The sequence below is a fragment of the Heterodontus francisci genome, chromosome 27 (assembly GCF_036365525.1).
Source record: "Heterodontus francisci isolate sHetFra1 chromosome 27, sHetFra1.hap1, whole genome shotgun sequence".
Taxonomy (NCBI): domain Eukaryota; kingdom Metazoa; phylum Chordata; class Chondrichthyes; order Heterodontiformes; family Heterodontidae; genus Heterodontus; species Heterodontus francisci.
Genome location: NC_090397.1, coordinates 62,132,956 through 62,148,414, shown reverse-complemented (window position 1 = coordinate 62,148,414; position 15,459 = coordinate 62,132,956). Strand labels below are relative to the sequence as shown.

The following is a 15,459-nucleotide window of genomic DNA, read 5'->3' as shown; positions in this document are numbered from 1 at the left end:
TGGCGGAGCAGGTTCAGGGGGCCAAATGGCCTATTCCTGCCCCTATTTTTATGTTCTTACTGCCACTGTCCAAATTATCATGTTATTATTTGGTAGGGATGGGGTTGATTGCTCCTGTGAGAAAGTAAATTTGGTTGGGTTTCCTTCCGAGATTTTTTTTATTTATTTGTTCTTAGGATGTGGGCGTTGCTGGCAAGGCCAGCATTTATTGCCCATCCCTAATTGCCCTTGAGAACGTGGTGGTGAACTGCCTTCTTGAACCCCTGCAGTCCATGTGGTGTAGGTACACCCAGTGTGCTTTTTTTATTCCTGTAGTGGTTTGATACAACTGAGTGGTTTGCTAGGCCATTTCAGAGGGCGGTTAAGAGTCAACCACATTGCTGTAGGTCTGGAGTCACGTGTAGGCCAGACTGGGTAAGGTTGGCAGGTTTCCTCCAGTGAAAGGAGATTGGTGAATTAACAATCTGGTAGTTTCATGATCATTATTAATTCAGTTTTAGTAATTGAATTTAAATTTCCCCCAGGTGCCATGGTGGGATTTGAACTCATGTCCCCAGAGCATTAGTCCAGGCCTCTGGATTACTAGTCCAGTAACATTACCACCAAGCTACCGTCCCCCTATGAAACTTCAGAGGTTGGTTGCACAGGATTCTACAAAAGAAAAGTCTGTTAATTGTGCTCGTAATGTGTTTTCTTCTTTCTCCCTTTTTTTTTTCTAGGCCTTGGGATCCGACTGTCCAAGAGACCATGAAGGAAGTGAAGCTTATCCTTCACATGTGGATTGGACTTTTTTATACCAAATCTAGTATGATGCTGCAGACCTCAATGAGGCAGGTACAGGAACACACTGAGACTCCAGACCCTGCTGCTGCTGGAGGAGATTTACATGAAGAGCTGGCGAGAGTTGGAGAGGCTGCCTTTAGTGAAAGTGGTTCTGAGTCAGCAACATCAGAAAAGCTGCAAACGGCAGGAGTAATTATTTCATCTGTAATTAAGAGGATTGAGAAGAAATCAAATCTTGTCACTTCTTGTGACACCAACATACCATTTGGTAGAGAAACGCTCCCTTGTGCCAGTTCTCAACCAGAGGTAGAATGTCCACTGGACAGTGATTGTGCCATCATTAATGATACAAAAGATCCAGAACCACAAAATTCTAGTGGTGGTCTTACACTCACTGCACACATTGCTGCTGAGGAGGTAAGTACTACTCCTGTTGATCAGGGATGATCTGAAGCTTCTTTCTAAATATGACTTGGGGAATTAGCGCATTCAATTTTGTTAGTGCTTTGTAATAACTGACTGTACAGTGTATAATCTGGTTTTAATAGAGCAAAAGCAAAATCCGAGTGTCATGTTTGTGGGTTCTTACACTAAATGTTATCTTGAGTTCAGTCTCAGCGGCCAGTTCTTTTAATTGGAGCTGGTGTCCTCTATAATCTAATCTCTATAACACTGGTTTCTACCTAATATCTAGTTTAACAATACTGAGACCCAGGAATTTTCACTCTGCGACTGAAATGTTATCGTGTGTTGCTTTATGATTCTCCTCTCTTCCCAAAAAAAAACTCGACTAGGCATTTTCTCTCATTGGTCCAGTCCCTGGCTCTGTGCCAACAAATGATTTGACTTGGATCAAACAGGTAAATGGTATATAATACACTTCAATGTTAATCTCCAATATATTCCAATTGGTACACCACTTGCCTTCTCCCTAAAGGTAGACTTTAAACTGAAGTTTACTTGCTGTACTTTCAATACCGTCCACTTACTTTGATGACCCAGCACAGTACTTAAAACATAGAACTCTTTGGCTGCAAAGCTATCACTGACTGTATATTGTTTTCCAGACAGGTTATTGATCTAATGTAATTATTAAGGATGCAACCATTTTTTTCAGTATAGCTTCTAAGGTGCAGCTAAAATTCTGTACCGTGCATTTGATAAGTCTCAAAATAGCCTAGGTTTTCAGCTAGCTAACTAAGATAGAGAATGCCACTGTCTTGTTCATGGGGACTCTACAGAACTAGCTTTTAGAAAAAAATCTCTGAAGCAGACTATATTCCAAATTAATCAGCGCCACACCAGAAAACCCTTGGGTCTTGCAATCCAGTTGAAAGCAGATGTTTTCATGATCTCTGAAGGATGTGAGAATATTTCTAGGTATTCACCCCACTTTTGGAGTAAACTATTAAATGTAAATTCTTTGAAAGGAAGCCTCAGCCACTTATTGTTCATGAGCAGCCAATTCTTTTAGCCCTTTTCCAAAGGTGTTTCAAGATGTCTATGACTGCACCTTTCCACCTCTCTTCCATCTTGTTTTTTTACTTGCTAGCCCTCCTGAAAAGAAAGCTACTCTCTCTGCTCATTTGTCGATAGGTAGGTTTTAAGGAGCAATTTCAAGGAGGAGAGTGAGCTAGAGAGGCCCTGAAGTTTAGGGAGGGTGCTCCAGAGTTGGGGCCACCAAAGGTGGAGTGGTGAAAATCGGGGATATGCCAGAGGCCACAATTGAAGGAAGGCAGAGATCACTGAGGAGGTTACAAACCCAGTTTTTTGTAGCCTTTTGGTTTCCCAGACTGTAGATTGAAATGAGATGATATAAACTGTTATAGGCAATAGGAAGACTGGTAAAACTACTGGTGCTTATGAATTGGGCTGAAACCTTTGAGATGATGGAATAACGTGAGAGGTAACAGCAGCTTCCATATCTTTGAAAAGTACTGATGTGAGGGCAATTGGGTGGAGGTTCGAAGGGTAAAAATCCTAACCTTTATTAGGATTACAATAAAAGTTAATTGCTAAAGGGAAGAAAAGATGGATTAGAGAGTATCTAATTGTACATAATTGTAATTTAAATTGAAGCTGACCAGCAATAATGTCTGAGTTTAATTGTTTTTATGATGTAAGGAAGTAAAATGTGTAATAATCACAGAATTGTTACAGCGCAGAAGGCGGCCATTCGGCAATATGTGTAATACAGGCAGTTGTAAATTGTTTTAAATTATTTGTTTTACAAACAGGACTGTGAACAGGAATCCACAAATGACTTTTGTGCTGCTAGATTAGAAAATGAGAGCCAGGAGCAAAATCTGAATCAGAGATTAACTCCATTATCAGGTTTGGGATCGATCACTATTCTGAATGTTGCTGCACAGTTGCATTTACACAGGCTGTGATGTTAATGTTATGTCTATTAGATTTATATTTTTAAAAAGAATGTTAGTGCCATATACAATTCGCTTTATTAATATGTTGTAAGCATTAAAGTTCATGTTGAAGAAAATAATTCAAATTGTTTGCTGGCTATCAGTAGTTTTAATCTGAGCCATTCCTTGCTATTTGCCTAAAAACACCAAAGAGTAGATTATAGAGTAAATTGTCTAGTTGCACACTTTTGTTATGGAGGAGTGTACATGGGCAACCCATAATTTTCAGCCATTAAAATTCATGTATGGAAAATGGTTGGCGACACACTCATGGGGTAGTCTAGCAAGAGCACCAAAAGCACAACATTTACTTAAAAGAACAAGACACTACCTGTGGAATTTCTACATCTTCAATTGGCTGGTTAACTGAAATTTTGTGAGTTACCTTTTAAAGTATTGCTAAAAGTATTTCCAAAATACTTTGATGATGTACATCAAGTGCTATGAACACAGCAATGCACCACATTTGTCCCATGAATGAGGGATGTAAAGCAGCTGAACTAGAAGTTTTAAAGACCCCCACATAGCTAAGCAGCGGCTATGACACCCATGATGATTTCCCTGTGATTATGTGATTACACATGCAGTGGTCAAGCGACTAAGCTGCATGCGGTAACTAAGCTATAAATGAAGATACTTTAATAAACCATTGTTACATGCATATTGTAACTTGCCATTTGATTCAGGAGATCCTCAGAGAATGAATGGGTTTTCCTAAACAGGAGAACCACAAGGACAGAGATTTATTTGGAGGCTTGTGTTGTAATATTTCAAAGATTCTGTAGACAAAACTGCAGCAGTGGTTTACTGTGATGGAATGCTGTCTTTGTAAAGTTACTAGATTTTGATGTCCCATAGCTCGTTATGGATACAAGTCAAACAGACAACAAACAGACTAGTTCTGTTATAAAACATTTTGAAATTGTTCAGCAACACTAACAGGATGAGTCTGAGGGTAACCTTTAAAACTGAATAAACACTTAGTTGTTGAGAAAAATAAGTCCCTTGATCACCAGGACAATATGCAGTGAATTGTGTGTCCACAGTTCTTCGCAATAATTTGTAAATTTGCTCTTGAATGTAGGTTTAACTTCTGTTATAAAATATTGATACTATGAAAATTTATTGAAGTGAAAGTGTGTGTTGTAGGTGAATGCTTGCAATGCTGACTCTCCTTCATTTATAAGGGTGAATTCTTTGATCCCATGCTCCGAGCAGGGAGGTGCACTTGAAGAGAACATGGGTTAAAGAATTGGCGCTACAGAGCACAGATCATTGAATTTACTCTGGTCTTCACACATGGTGGGCCAGTTTTCACAGCCCTGCCCTGTTTATTACTTAGCTACCCAATTGCCACCAAACCATGCCCAACAATGGTGTCTCTTTCTGCCACCACCACACAATTGCCTCTAGACTCCACTTTTGGCCAGCCCCCCGTTCCTCATCTACATGCTGCCAATACCATGCAGTCAAAGTTCCTTCATGGTATAAATTCGAACTGCATTCTTTCAGCATTCAGAAGTGAAAAATTCTGGTGCAGTGCTGCATTTCATTTGTTTAATTCTACATAATTGTGTTTTGTAATTCTAATCTCAGACACTTGTTTCTTTTTATTCATTCATGGGATGTGGGTGTCGAGAGCAAGGCCAGCATTTATTGACCATCTCTAATTGCCCTTAACTGAGTGGCTTGCTCGGCTATTTCAAAGGGCAGTTGGGGTCACGTATAAGCCAGACCGGTTAAAGGACAGCAGATTTCCTTTCCTAAAGGACATCAGTGAACTAAATGGGTTTTTACAACAATCCAATAGTTAAACGGTCAGCATTACTGATACTAGCTGTTTTTTAGTTCCAAATTTATTTAGTAACTGAATTTAACTTCCCCAGCTTCCATGGTGGGATTTGAATACTTGTCCCCAGATCGTTGGTTCACACCTCCTGGATTACTAAACCAGGCGCAGTGGTTAGCACCGCAGCCTCACAGCTCCAGCGACCCGGGTTCAATTCTGGGTACTGCCTGTGTGGAGTTTGCAAGTTCTCCCTGTGTCTGTGTGGGTTTCCTCCGGGAGCTCCGTTTTCCTCCCACATGCCAAAGACTTGCAGGTTGATAGGTAAATTGGCCATTAGCAATTGTCCCTAGTATAGGTAGGTGGTAGGGCAATATAGGGACAGGTGGGGATATGGTAGGAATATGTCATTAGTGTAGGATCAGTATAAATGGATGGTTGATGGTCGGCACAGACTCGGTGGGCCGAAGGGCCTGTTTCAGTGCTGTATCTCTAAACTAAACTAAATAAAACCACTATGCTACTGTAACTTGTGCTCTCTATAGATTTGGTGGGTCTCACGAGGCTATTTCTAATGGACGAGGCACGATTTTAGTGCTAATGGATGGTAACAGCATTCGAAACAGAGTTAAATAGAGGCTAACAACTGTGACTAGTGAACAAAGTTGTTTTGTTTTTACTCTGTATGAGCAACAGAAAAGCAAAAATAATATATGGGCATTTCAAAGTAATTAATTGAATCTGTATGTTTTCCTATTAAGTAGTGGAGAGCCAGTCTTCCTCAGCGCAGCCTTCAACATGCCCATTTTCTGTTGCGGACGAGTCAAGAAGTGCGAATAACGTAGATGATCTTGTGATTGAAAATGGTCAGGTGGGAATCATTCGACAATCTTCCGTTATTAGAGAAGTATTTGGTATTCAGTTGCCAGTGCAGGAGCCATCTCAGAGTGAAGAAAACACAAACTCGAGCAATGTAGGTGCTTCAGGAAGTTGTCAAAAGCCGATTGACTCCAATGAGAACAGACTTCAGACCAAATGGTTTGATCATCCCACTGCTTCAGAGGATATTGAAAATACATCATGCACAGAAGACTTGGGAACCATCAAAGACACGTTTGCAACTGAAAGACATGTGCCACAGGATAAGTTAGGTGGGGTAAACCTTGTTGATGCTGCTTTGCAAAGCTTTCCTTTTGCAAAAGATGTACTAAGTAATAATAACACTGTAAACACTTCAGAATCTTCAAATGTCATCACATACAACTATAGCCGGTCTTTGGGTTCCAGCAATCCATTGGACAACACAGCTGGGCCGTTGGTGCAAGGAAGCACTTGCTCTTATGTTGAAAATCGTACTGATATACAGCTGCTCAGAGATGGTACAGAAACACATAGGAAGACAACCAGTGTTGAAAAGATGCTGGGATGGGTAGAGATTACAAGCAATTCTGATCCTGAATTTCCAGATAAATTGAAATGCATGTCCCCAGGTGACGAATGTCGAAGCCAGATAAAACTTCAAGCCATCTCTAGTCAAAACTGTGTGGAAAACCAGAGTGTTCTGCAAAAGCAGAAGGAATTTAAAATGGTGAATCATGGCAACAACTTTAACACAGCTTCTGAAAAATCTAATTGTGGCCGTGAAGTTTCCAAAGAATCTGCTTTTACCCCTGGAGACCTTTCAGAAGGTTCAGTTATTGAAATTCAGACAGATGCTAGAGACTTTTCTGAAAACAAAAAAGTGCCTAGGATTAGTCTAAATGGAAGTAGTCGGAAGAGGAAAAGAAAAAGAAAAGCATACAGAGAGAAATTACAGTGTCTTTCCGATACAGATTCAGAACATGGAAATTTCCGAGAGAAATGGAGCACAGGAAGTGGGCATCTGCAGATGAGAAATGTTGACTTGAATTATTTCCCACATGGCTTTGAAGAAAATAATATGGTAGAGGAGATGAGTGACAGCGATGCCCCTGCACCTCCAGTTATTAAAATCCTGGATCCTTTTGGCAGACTGAATGTCTACCAAAACTTCACTGTAACTGCAGAGGCGCAACAGAAACCTGATAGGCCATTTACATCCGAAAGGACCACCAGGACGTTTTGTAATTGGCAAAAGAAATGCTTCTCCACGAGCGCAGTTCAATATTTAGGACAGTGGAACTGGAACGCAAGATGTTCTAGCAATATCAGTCCGATTCAGAAAATTCTAGACTTGGAGTATATCAATTTTTCTCGGAATCTTAACCATTTGGTGAATAGAGCAAATACCGCACCATATACAAGTTTCGTCTCATCTTCAAGGGATGGAAATAAAACAGCTTTGAGGAGGAAGAATATCCAAAGAGTTTCCAGTGGGAGAGTAATTGGGAGGAGAAACCCGTTGACTGTGACGATATCATGCCAAAAGACTAACCAAAGCAATGGGGGGCGCTTGTATAATGAAACTCAAAAACCACATTGGACTAATAGAGAAGATGCTACCTGGCAACAAGAAGGTTTTGCATTTTACAAACCTAAAAATTATGCAAATTTCATGAATAGTCACAAAAGGCTGAGCAGTCAAATTCACGTCATGAGTTGTCATTCTGTTGAGCCAGCAGATAGGGTGCCAAGTAAACAACACTGTACTGGGGAGAAAGGGTCCTTGTTTGCTGATGAGCTGTTAAATGTAAAGCATAAGGAATATGAAGAGCTTCAGGGTGATGGGAGGAAAAGAACTGATCCATTTCTGTGCCTAGTATCTGAGCTATGCAGTGACTTGCACCAGAATTTGAATGAAGTTGTAAAGGAATCGTGGAAAGGCACTTACAAGTTTTATGTCAGTGAAACAAATTCTGATCCATTCTTTAAGGAAATTAAGGTAATGGTACTTTCCATTATTTTATATCTACTAGTGTATTTGAAAACAAATCTCATATCTGCACCAGCTTCTTGCCGACTTTACCATTATATATTCCTATACTGACATCTATAATGAAAATTGTTGATGCAAACTTGCTGCGTTGTAACTGCATCCTCCGGCCACTGGAAATGCTGCAGTGCCACCACTTGTGGGAGAGTGGAATTACAGTATGGCAAGTTTCCATTATAAATGAAAATGTAGGAATTTATAATGGCAATATACAAGTAATGAGTTTAAACTGAGATCTGAATTACGTCCAATTATTCCTCGCACTCTAAACTTGCCTTAGCTAAGGATGCTGTTGGACTTCCAGTATATAACACCACAACGATCAACTTCTAATGTATTAAAAAATCGTATGTCCTGTGTGCACTTCCTGTCAAGGTAAAAAAGAATAACTTGCATTTATATAGTGCCTTTCACATCCTCCAGATGTTCCAAAGCACTTAACAGCAGTGATTTGCTTTTGAAGTGTTGTTCGGTAAACCATCATGAAAACCAACTTATGCACACCAAGGTTCCACAAATTGGTGGGGGAGAGGCAGAAGTCAGTTGAGGAATATCAAGACTCGAGCCGGAAATCCTTGCTCTCCTTTGGAAAAAGTGCCATGGGATCACTTTGAGGCCTCAGTTTAATGTCTAATTTCTCCAGTAATACAGCACTCCCTCATTACTACACTGAAGTGTTAGCCTGGATTATGTGCTACATAAGAACATAAGAAACAGAAGCTGGAATAGGCCATTTGACCCTCGAGCCTGCTCCACCGTTCAATAAGATCATGACTGATCTGATCATGGCCTCAATTCCACTTTCCTGCCTGCCCCCATAACCCTTGACTCCTTTGTATATCAAAAATCTGTCTTAACTCAGCCTTATACATATTCAATGACCCAGCTTCCACTGCTCTCTCGGGTAGAGAATTCCAAAAATTAATGACCCTCTGAGAGCAGAAATTCCTCCTCAACTCTGTCTTAAATGGGAGACACCTTATTCTGAAATTCTTCCCTCAGTTCTAGATTCCCCCACAAGGGGACACATCCTCTCAGCATCTAAACTGTCAAGCCTCCTCAGAATCTTATATTTCAATAAGATCACCTCGCATTTTTCTAAACTTCAATGAGTATAGATAGGCCCAACCTGCTCAACCTTCCCTCATCAGACAACCAGTTCATCCAGGAATCAACCTAGTGAACCTTTTCTGAACTGCCTCTACTGCAAGTACATTCCTCCTTAAATGAGACCAAACTGTACGCAGGACCCTAGCTGTGGTGTCATCAATGCCCTGTACAATTGTAGCAAGAATTCCCTACCTTTTATACTCCATCCCCTTCCAATAAAGGCCTGAACCCATGGCTTTCTGATTCCGAGGTGAGAGTGTTGCCAACGGAGCCAGGCTGATCTGTATTATGCACAGTAATTACAATCTCCAACCAGTCCCACCAGCACCACTGTTTGGAGGATGTCTCTGTATAGAATTCCTCTGTTTGGTTACTCCCAACTTGTACTGCAGAGGAATTCCAAAGTTCCAACCAACTCTACATTTGTGCTTCCCAATTTGGCTAGGTTTTCTATAGAGAAAGAAAAGTAATTCTTTTTAAATTATAAATCGAAGTGTTATATCAAAATAAGGAAAGAATTTATGTCAAAGAAAAAGGCAATTTCGGCTCCATTGACCCTGCAAGTCCTGTTGCTCCCATTTTAGGTGTTGATGCCCAAGTTAGCAGCACTGCCCTACAGGCAAGTTAGCCGCAGCTTGATAATAGGTGTGGTTTTGTGAGTGTGATAATCGATCAATGTCACAAGCTCCTCCATCACCATCCCTGGGTGCATCTTGTCACCCTGGCAGGATTATACCTACCAGACATGGGGGCACAAGTAGAATGCAATCATGGGCTTTATGTAGCTAGTCTCCTTTATAACTATGGACTAAATGTATGACTCTTCAGTGGGGACTGGATTGTGTCTGCATGCCCTGGTTCAGTTACCCCTCAGGTTTCTTTTTACCTTTTTTAATTCATTCATGGGATGTGGGTGTCACTGGCAAGGCCAGCATTTATTGCCCATCCCTAATTGCCCTTGAGAAGGTGGTGGTGAGCTGCCTTCTTGAACCACTGTAATCCATGTGGTGTAGAACATATGAACATATGAATTAGGAGCAGGAGTAGGCCACTCGGCCCCTCAAGCCTACTCTGCCATTCAATAAAATTATGGCTGATCTGATTGTAACTTCAACTCCACATTCTTGCCTACCCCCGATAACCTTTCGCCCTCATCAAGAATCTATCTACCTCTGCCTTAAAAATATTCAAAGACTCTGCTTCCGCTGCCTTTTGAGGAAGAGTTGCAAAGACTCACGACCCTCTGAGAAAAAAGATTTTGCCTCATCTCTGTCTTAAATGGGCGATCCCTTATTTTTAAATAGTGACCCCTAGTTCTAGATTCTCCCACAAGAGGAATCATCCTTTCCACATCCACCCTGTCAAGACCCCTCAGGATCTTATATGTTTCAAGCAAGCCACCTCTTACTCTTCTAAGCTCCAGCGGATACAAGCCTAGCCTGTCCAACCTTTCCTTATGACAACCCGCCCATTCCAGGTATTAATCTAGTAAATCTTCTCTGAACTGCTTCCAATGCATTTACATCCTTCTTTAAATAAGGAGACCAATGCTATACACAGTACTCCAGATGTGATCTCACCAATGCCTTGTATAACTGAAGTATATCCTCCCTACTTTTGTATTCAATTCCCCTTGCAATAAACAATAACATTCTATTAGCTTTCCTAATTACTTGCTATACCTGCATATTAATCTTCTGCAATTCAAGCACGAGGACACTCAGATCCCTCTGCATCTCGGAGCTCTGCAATCTCTCACCATTTAGATAATATGCTTTTTTATTTTTCCTGCCAAAATGGACAATTTCCCACTTTCCCACATGATACTCCATTTGCCAGATCTTTGCCCACTCACTCAACCTACCTATAATCCCTCTGTAGCCTCCTTATGTCCTCTTCACAACTTACTTTCTTACCTATCTTTGTGTCATCAGCAAATTTAGCAACCATTTAGCAATCCCTTCATTCAAGTCATTTATATAAATTGTAAAAAATTGAGGCCCCTGCACAGATCCCTGCGGCACACCATTCGTTACATCGTGCCAACCAGAAAATGATTCATTTATGCCTACTCTCTGTTTCCTGTTAGTTAGCCAATCTTCTATCCATGCCAATATGTTACTCTCTACACCATGAGCTTTTATTTTCTGCAATAATCTTTGATGTGGCACCTTGTCAAATGCCTTTTGGAAATCTAAGTACAGTACATCCACCGGTTCCCCTTTATCCACAGCACATGTAACTCCTTCAAAGAACTCCAATAAATTGGTTAAACATGATTTCCCTTTCACAAAACCATGTTGACTCTGCCTGATTACCTTAAATTTTTCTAAGTGCCCTGCTATAACACCTTTAATAATAGCTTCTAACATTTTCCCTAAGACAGATGTTAAGCTAACTGGCCTGTAGTTACCTGCTTTCTGTCTCCCTTTTTGAATAAAAGAGTTACATTAGCAATCTAATGGAACCTTCCCTGAATCTAGGGAATTTTGGAAAATTAAAACCAACGCATCGACTGTCTCACTAGCCACTTATTTTAGGACCCTAGGATGAAGTCCATCAGGACCCGGGGACTTATCAACCTGCAGCTCCAACAATTTGTTCAGTACCACATCCTGGTGATTGTAATTTTCTTGAGTTCCTCTCTCCTTTCCATTTCCTGATTTACACCCGCAGTGCTGTTAGGGAGGGCGTTCCAGGATTTTGACCCTGCAGCAGTGAAGCAACGATGTTACCTGAATATGACTCTCTGTCTTGACTCACTGTGTACGATGCCATGGTAGATTGATCAGTATGTAAATGTATAGTTTCTATGGTAATATGAGAATGATCAGTTATTGAAACATTACTACGTGCAAGGAACACTTTCACTCAGTCCTGCAAGGTTCAAAAGACAGTCCTAATAGTTCATACTGAATTATTCTATTTGAATTTATATGTATTAAAAAATTATTTAAATGGTTGTGAAACTGAAAACTAAAACCATTTCGATGCATCATACCGTTTCTCACCTGGTAAACTGCAGTCACAGTGCAATGCCTGTAGTGGTTCTATGTCATCCATTAATCCTGTTAATTCAAAGTCTTCTGTTGCTTGGGGAAAAAATTTAATTATCCATTAGTTCAATATAAGCAATTTAAATAATGAGTGTTTTGAACAATTTCCACTCCAATTGATCAGATAATTCAAATTGAGCAACTTTGAATTAAGAGGATTCCTTAGTCTGCAAAATAGTCAGTTCCTACAAATACAGGAAACACAAAACAGTAAGATTCTATAAGGTAGGGTAAAATCCTTGAGTAAGATAATTGTACAGAGTCTCTAAAAGATTAGGCTTGATGTGCTGAATGGCCTTTTTGCCATTCATGTTTACTGCTGTTGCTACATAATATTGGACGACATTGCCCTTCACTGTGATTCTGTTGTTCTGCCTCTTGGTTCTGCTAAAAAGCATTTGAAGATGTTTGATAGATTGCCATTTGCATGGGTTAAACATCAAGGTACATAAGGCCATAAACTGTGCCTTTCCTCCGTTACCTCTTGACTTTCAGCAATCGCCTATAAAGCTCATCTGAGATCCCCTTAATTATTTTTTATTTAATAACCGCATTAACGTTTCAGGAATTTCTTAGGAAAGAAGGTCATGAGGAAATTGGACCTTTGGATCTTTCAATGATCCAGCCACCTCATTCCGGCAGAGTGCTTATTGTTATTAGAAATGAAGACATATCAGCACACTTGCACCAGGTGAGTAGCCCAGCAACACACCTGAGCACTTAAACTTACACCTTTGTTATGTACGTTTCTTTTCATATAGGATGTGCATCGGACCTGGTTGTTTACTGAAAATACAACTGGCATGAGTTACTTGTATTGATTTCAGCAAAGGATCTGGCACATTATCATAAGAGTCATACAGCAAAATAAAAGGAGGCCATTTGGCCCATCGTGCCGGTGTCTGATCTTTGGAAAGAGCTATCCAATTAGTCCCACTCCCCAAAGCCCTGCAAATGTTTCCTTTGCCAGTATATATCCAGTTTCCTTTTTGAAATCTACTTCGACCATCCTTTCAGGCAATATATTCCAGACAACTCACGACATTTAAAAAAAAAAAAATTGTCCTCATCTCCCCTCTGGTTATTCTGCCAATTATTTTAAATCTGTGTCCTCTGTTTACTGCCCCTGTTGCCGGTAGAAACAATTCATAATTTTGAACTCCTCTGCTAAATCTCCCCTCAACTTCTCTGTTCTAAGGAGAACAGTCCCAGCTTCTTGAGTCTCCTCACATGCACGCACTGTATAAAATTTAAAAATAATCTTTTGCCCATTGCAGTTCTCAAATACATTCACAAATTTAAGTGTGGAGCGATAAAGATATTTGACACTGAATTTTTGCTGTTGATATATTTGTTTGGCACACAGATTAAATGATTCCAACACATCACAAAAAATGATGATCAGTCATAGGGAAACTTAAACCAGCAAGTGTAAACAATTGGTGTAGCATTTTATGCAAACAGGTGTAAGATACCTAAGCGACTTTGTTGGTTTGTGAACATCATCAGAGCCCTGAACCCATTTGATGCCCCCTGTCTTCCTGTCATTGATGTTTCTTGTTTGAATTGGGAGTTTAGAACTTCTGTCAACACTGCTGACTTTTCTCTCGTCACCTTCATTTTGTTACCTTACTTTTGGTATGCATATAGAATGACATAGGATATACATAATTTTTACCTAGATAATATAAAAAAATTATGATCCATTAGGTTTCTATATATAGGGCCCTACTAAATTCATGGCCGTGCAAAATGCATCACAGACCATGCAATCTTAGGTCCTCCATGAAATTGGCCATTTATTATGCTGCCCCAATTCAAAATTATGTTTTGCTCATTTTCTCTTTGTTGCAAATTCACAATTTGTGAATTACTTTTATTGATTTGCTTTGTGCTTCACCTTACTGTTCAAATCATTCCTGTTTTATTTTCTGATGTTAGATCAACAATGGATTTGTTATCTGTCTTGTTTTACTCCTACCCTTACCATAATGGCAAAGCATTGTGATTTCCTTTGTTTTCTTCCTTTCTGCAAACTCCGTTCCATTTGTCATGGCTTTACAATGGCTAACAGCGTCAACTAGTGTTGGAGAGGTGACACAGCAGGAGTGGGAGGACAGAAAGGGGAAATCCGCTGCTGCTTGTTAGCAGCATTTGTAGATTGTTTGGGTGCGCAAGTAAAAGTAATTTGAAAGTTCTGTTGCAGATTGAAATGTTTAGTGGCAGTAAGAAGTTGATGCAAATAAAGTATAAAGTGTGTAAAAAGAAATCTGATGTGACTTTTTGATAGTTTGTTGCCACAATTTATGATTTAAATACGTGAAACTGTGAAATTCACGATTCTTAAAATGCTGTGACCATGAAATTTGACTGTGAATTTGGTAGGGCCCTAATTATATAGAATTAACAACCTGTGTTTTATTAATTTGCATGTATTATGTAATGAGAGATTACATAAATATATATAAGATAACAAAACACAGGTTATTAATACCATACTGCCTGTCCAGTAAATCCATTGGAAACCAAATGGATCATAATTATACTTAGAAAATTTATTCTATATGTAATATAATTTAAATGAGGCTGATGCTGGGCAGTCCAGTGCTGTATATTGAGCCATTGTGTATAGTACCTTGGAAAATGAAGATTGCAGGTTCCTTTGCCCCATTCTGCTCAGCTCATCTGAACTATGCAAGGTAAGACTGTGAGAATTATATTAGGGAGGCAGGAGTGATGGGGGTACCAGTTTTAAAAACTTTCCCCACCCCTTCAAAGGGCCGATTTTTTTCCCTCCTGTGCCATTTACAGTTTATCCTCTTTAACCCTCATCCAGTTCAGAAACTCTCCATCTTTCCTAACCCTCAACCTGCTCACACTATCTCTTCTCTCTCTATCCCCTGTCCAGTTCACAGAGATATTCGACTCTCTCTAACCCCCTGTTCAGCTCAAAAGAATCAATCTTCCCTCGCCAAACCCTACCCATGGTTAAAAGGCACTTTCCCCTCTCCACCTCTAGTCCCCTTCTCTGCTTCCTTAATAATGTTTTCATTACAATACTGACTGCAGGTCCTGCCTGATGATGCTGCTGCTTTGCTGCAGAAGCACATTCTCCTGCACGCAGGAATTCCTGGTCTATCAAGAATTCAGTAGTTCCTGCTGCCCAAAGTTTGCTCCCTGATCAAAGCTGCAGCGTCAGGCATGAAATGCCCTGAGACTGGCAGCAGGAGAACTTCAGGAAACAGAACAACAGCAATCTCCAAGCCCAATCCCATCGGAGCAGCTTGCACTACAACAGATATTTTGCCAACCCAGCAGATAGAAATGTACAGATTTGCTTACAGTGTGCATGTCCGGCTAAACCTCAGACCTGGGAGTGTTCATCAGGAT

General features: G+C 40.2%; 1 protein-coding gene across 8 annotated transcripts in view; it reads left to right on the top strand.

Annotated features, from left to right (window-relative positions):
- LOC137384867 (uncharacterized) overlaps positions 1 to 15,459 on the top strand; it is a 73,622-nt gene that overhangs the window by 43,621 nt on the left and 14,542 nt on the right. For 7 of the 8 annotated variants that reach the window (XM_068059474.1, XM_068059472.1, XM_068059473.1 and 4 more), the window contains exons 16-19: positions 720 to 1,200; positions 3,021 to 3,117; positions 5,754 to 7,852; positions 12,635 to 12,760. In XM_068059474.1, the coding sequence (XP_067915575.1) occupies positions 720 to 1,200; positions 3,021 to 3,117; positions 5,754 to 7,852; positions 12,635 to 12,760 (2,803 nt within the window). The remainder of the gene's footprint in view (positions 1 to 719; positions 1,201 to 3,020; positions 3,118 to 5,753; positions 7,853 to 12,634; positions 12,761 to 15,459) is intronic. The other variant, XM_068059471.1, reaches the window with a different exon arrangement.